This window comes from Procambarus clarkii, chromosome 21, assembly GCF_040958095.1.
Source record: "Procambarus clarkii isolate CNS0578487 chromosome 21, FALCON_Pclarkii_2.0, whole genome shotgun sequence".
NCBI lineage: Eukaryota > Metazoa > Arthropoda > Malacostraca > Decapoda > Cambaridae > Procambarus > Procambarus clarkii.
In genome coordinates, this window is record NC_091170.1 from 45,942,178 (window position 1) to 45,947,446 (window position 5,269).

Here is a 5,269-nt window from a genome sequence, read left to right on the forward strand (position 1 = left end):
AGCCTCCACTTTCCATTACTCCCTTTTTCTGGAGCTGAACTGCTTAATTGAAGCAGGCTGTATGTTGAGTTGAGTTGGGACTTCTCCTGGGTATGCTCTGACACAGACATCTGCTCATCATCACTCTTGATCCTCTGTGGAACACATACTCTCGCCCAATGGATACTAAAATTAGAGAAAGTAGCATTAAACCTCACAATTATGCATAAGACTTTCCCATTCATAGAACCTTCCGAAACACAAGACACCGACTTATCAAACCTGTGACCTTCCAACCAAGAAATACAACCCAAGATTAGTGCAAAGACTACCTGATTGAACTGACTCAGATGATCCATAAGGAACACAGAAATCAATTTCCTCATAACTCTGTCATAACGATCAGTGAAAGAAAACAGGTATATGCCTAGGCACCATATCTCAATCATAACTCTCAAGACAAGTTCACACCCTCTGATGGTGAACTTGAACACAACACCCACATTCATCAACCGTCTAGTCTTCCAAGAGACTAAATAAAACATGCCGAAAACGTTACAACCTTCACCATCACTTCCCAAGTGATTTACGTCTGATGACAACCAATCAACCAAGAGGTTTAAGGGTCTTAACATCTTGAAGATGAACAGCAGATTACCTGGGAAACGCCCAAGGACAATCTGAAACCCTTCACAATGATTAACTCTAGGTAGGATAACCTTATCCTCCAACTTGAATTGCACACCTGGAGCCTCAAACATCTGCTCCCCAGTATGATTTAATCCTTCACCCACAATATGACTCTGAAAGTCAACTCCAATATGACTCTGAAAATCACCACACTTGAGTGGAACATACACTTTTATCACTCGTGCATCAAAATTACCTGGATCTGAATATAGAGACACTGCTCTAGCATAACTCACCACTTCCTCAGAACTGGATGCACAACCTACTTGAGTAAACTCTCTCTGCTCCACCACAAGGCTTGACAAAGATGTCCCACAGTCCATTACTTCACAAGAAAATGGCTCCTGCAGAATAAAAGTAGATTTCAACATCCTACACACACTCTGACTCAATGTACACAATGAGAAATACTTACTCCACATAGAATAAGAATCACAACTCCTCAACTTAGATCCAATTGCTGCTTTACCACTCTTAATGATTTTACCAAAATTTCCTCCCATGACTTCTGGAGCTGCTTGGAGTACTGTCTGCTCACAATCAATAATATCACTACCAAGCTGGGTCACATCCTCACAGACAACTGAAGAGGGAGGCTCAATGGGTCTCCATCTACTCAACAGAAGCTGATCCTCTGGCTGCTTTCCCACACTCTCCAAAACTGGATCTACAGTACAGACTGTCTCCTTGCTTCTCTCTGAAATCTTAGGGTCAGTTCTACTCAAAGCACATAAATGAAGGGAATCTGAAGCGAGCGGGCAAGTAACAGGTAGTTTGACCTCCTCCCCTATTATATCACCTTGACTAGGGTGAGGCGGGGCCTCTACAACGGACTTACTCTCGACAACTGATTCTAAACTTGGAGTGAACGGGAATACTTCTGCCAACCCGACATCTTGTCCTAAACCATTCACTTGGCTGGAATACAGAGTCGTGGCTTTTAAGTTTCTCTCAACTCCTGGCACAACGTTCGTAGTGAGCGGGCAAGACAATGGTACATGGACATCCTTTCCCAATTTATTGGAATAAAGCAGAGTCATAGTATCAGGCTTACTCTCAACAACTAAATCGGCCACACAGGAATCTGGAACAACCACATCCCACTTCTCCACTGAAGGGGTACTGGTTACTGGAACAAATGCTTGAGTAACAACATCAGAACTGACAACTGGATTTATAAGAGTACTGACATCAGCACAGGTAGAAGGGACAAAACCATCTTCTACAACAGGTTCATTCATAGAACTAACTTCAGCACAGGCAGAATAAACATGGTCTGCAACTGGCTGTTTACACAAACGGGGATCATTCTCACCCACAACATGATTTATGGCCACATCATTACCCAATATAACATCCACACCTGGGATGGGCAACTGTGTACTAACACCCACAGTGCATAAACGTGGTGTAATGGTGGATCTGAAATTAATGTCTATTAGAGGTACAGTTTTACATCCTGCAACACTCTGAAGAACAACAAACTTTCCAGTATCTCTCTTTTCAACATCAGAAAGAATACTGGATGAAATTATGGTTTGGGAAGCACCTGTATCACGAAGAATAACCACTGGCTTCCACTTCCCATTAATACACAAGACTTCACCTGAAGACATATATGGTGAATACTGTTTCACCCAATTGGGGTTTACAGTTACATGTTTATTAGTAAGTTTATTTTGCACACCTCTGCAATAAATGAGACCAGTTGGTCGTAACTCAGGGTGCAATATAAAACATGAATGAATTCCATGGCCTTTTCTCTTACAATGGGAACAGGACCTTACAGTGGACACACTGGTAGAACCAACTGTAGGTTTAGAAATAACCTTATTATTATTTGACATTCCTGACAATGAAGTAGCAGGGTTAGGTTTTGTAAGAGGAGAGCTCATGGGAGTAACTGGAGTACTAGGACTGGATGGATTCTGATAAGGAGTTCGGTGAGCATTATAATTTACTCTACGACTAGACTTAGGTGAAGTGGCCGTAAACGGGGCCTTAGTCAACAACTCATGCTCATCCGCGAGCTTTGACAGCTCATCAATGTCTGTTACATTCTTTTGTTCTGCCATAAAAGTAGACAACTGGTCTGGGAGACATGACAATACTTCTTCCATTATAAGAAGATTCTTTAAAGCATCAAAATCAGTGACTGGAAGTGACTTTAACCATCTGTTACAAAATTTCGTCTTCTGACGAGTAAAATCTGCTATTGTCTGATCACTTGTCCTCCTTAGATTTCTGAACCTTTGCCTGTGTGCCTCTGGATTTAGTTGATAAGCATTTAAGATGCTTTTCTTTACAAAATCATAATCAAAACTATGAGAGTCAGGTAGGGATGTGAAAACCTCCTGACTACGCCCCTTGAATTGAGACTGCATAATGGCTACCCACTGATCCCTTGGCCAGTTCATACTGATGGCAATTTTATAAAAATGTGCAAAGAAAACCTCAGGATCTTCCTCATTGAACTTGGGCAACTCTATATACTTATTCATCCTGATGGGATTATTATCACTATTTGTTGAAACATTACTAGTATTTCCATGCCCAGCTGCCATACGCTGTGATTCAAGCCTGAAGTTAGTGTCAGCCATTTGTTGTTGAATCTCTAATTGTTGCTTCTTTGTGGCTTCAAGTTGCAACTCAATTAAACCTCTCTGGTTTTGTGCCGCAATTTCTAAACGCCTAGTCTCAAGCTCCCTCTGCTGAGCTTCAGCCTCTAATATTTTCTGTTCTTTTTGAGCTTCAAGCTCTAATTGGCGAGCTTCTAACTCAAGACGCTTTAACGTCATCTGATCACTTGACTCCTCTCTTAACTCCTCTAGAATTTCTTCCTCTAAATCCCCATTCTCAACAAAATGCGTCACAATGACTTTCAATATTTGGGCTTTAACCATTCTATTGCTGGCGGTCAAATCCAACTGATTTGCCATTTGTATTAACTCAGTCTTTTTAAGGTTCTGAATCCCTTCAAAGTCTGGGTGAGCCACCAACGCTGCAACTTTCTCCTCCATCGTTACTAACACTTGGCACTTGATTCACAAAAATAATTAAAATAATGGCACTGCACTACACTTCACTGTAAAATTGTCACCACACTGAAAATTCGCTTGGCCTCACTGCACAAACAAAATATATAGGATGACTTACCTCAAAATCGTGAAACGTTGTTACTTGACACACAGGAAGGCTTGCTTGGCACATGGAATAGTTCTTAAGAAACACACAGAGACACTTGACACACTGGTACCTAGGAAGGCAAGGTTAGATTAGCATAGTTAAGTTAAGTGGGACAATATTTCCCGGCACAGGCCCCCATAACTCTTTGTTACCTATCGTACGTTACGGCTCGTGATCCTACAGCAGCCAAATTTTAATAAGTCTAGGGATACGACACAACTGCTGTTCTCAATAGCGAATCACCAGTATAACCCCTTAATAGGTAATGAGCACATAATTAACAATCTTCGTTTAGGACTGAAGAATAGATACACAATATGATAGCTATATATTCAAAACAGTATAATATAAAAACACAGATGGTAAAGTTAACTTATAGAATATGATTGTATAGTCATGGCACAATATATATAATAGTAATTATGGCAACAAATGAATAATAACAGACTTATCTCCCACTTGTTACTCCTCCTAGTTCCCCGAAGCTACTGAACTCTCGCTCTGTCGCCACCCACATTCTCACCTCCCGTCTGCCTCATCCCAGGATGAGGGATGGAAACTAAGGACTTTTTAATATTATAAACTAATTGAACAACCACTTGTTCTCAAAACACATAAGACTGCAAGTTACATATAATAGTTACTTACAAAATATATAAGTACAATGACACCTGTTTAATTACAATATATAAAGCATTTCCTAACTAAATAAAAGTGACATCTGGAACTCTCAAACTGAACAGGTCCAGCTTTCCCGTATCAATCAAGTAATAGACGTGTGCAGAGACAACCGCTCTCCTGTCCACTGACGCTGCCACACCACACGACAATTTACCCAAAACACAATGTGTGTACATATACATGCAATGACAAAATAAAATAATATTTATTTTAAATTTATATACGTATTCTGCTAGGAGTACGTAACAAGCCCCACGGATGTGGAGCGGAGGTGGCAGCTTAGAAGCATGTAGGTCGCCTCCCAGGATACCTCTCACGGCGGGCATGAGAGCAGTGGTCTGCCTTTCGGGCCCCACCGCGTGTTCCTCGATCATCAATGGTTTTCCTTGTGCGCGTTCTATCGTGGATCTGGAAGTAATAAAAGCAGTAAGGGTGGGCAGAAGCTGGCGTGCAGTGGTAACGTGAAAGGCAAAGGCACAGTTGCGGGGAACCCACCCCTAAGTGTACTGCTGGCAACTTAGGCTGCAAGGGTGGGGATGACTGGATGCGACACTTGTAGCGAAAGGCAGGAATGGGAGAATTGAATGAAGTCCCAAGCATAACTGAGTGGGGAGTAGCATAGAAGCCTAGTGATGGTACTGCCAGATACAATAAGTGCTAACTCCTGGAACAATCAGACGCCTCCTCACCGGGAAACGAAGAGAAATAGTGAATGTCAGCGTCTAGTAGTTAG

At 41.6% G+C, this 5,269-nt stretch overlaps 1 protein-coding gene across 1 annotated transcript in view; it reads right to left on the reverse strand.

Annotated features, from left to right (window-relative positions):
* Nucleotides 1–3,922, reverse strand: part of LOC138366971 (uncharacterized) — a 4,800-nt gene extending 878 nt beyond the window's left edge. Inside the window, exons 1-2 of the mRNA XM_069328380.1 lie at nt 3,826–3,922; nt 1–1,013 (exon numbers count right to left, since the gene is read on the reverse strand). The exon at nt 1–1,013 is cut by the window's left edge and continues 878 nt beyond it. Coding sequence (XP_069184481.1) covers nt 1–1,013; nt 3,826–3,879 — 1,067 coding nt within the window. The 5' untranslated portion in view covers nt 3,880–3,922. The remainder of the gene's footprint in view (nt 1,014–3,825) is intronic.
* Between the last annotated feature and the right edge of the window lie 1,347 nt (nt 3,923–5,269).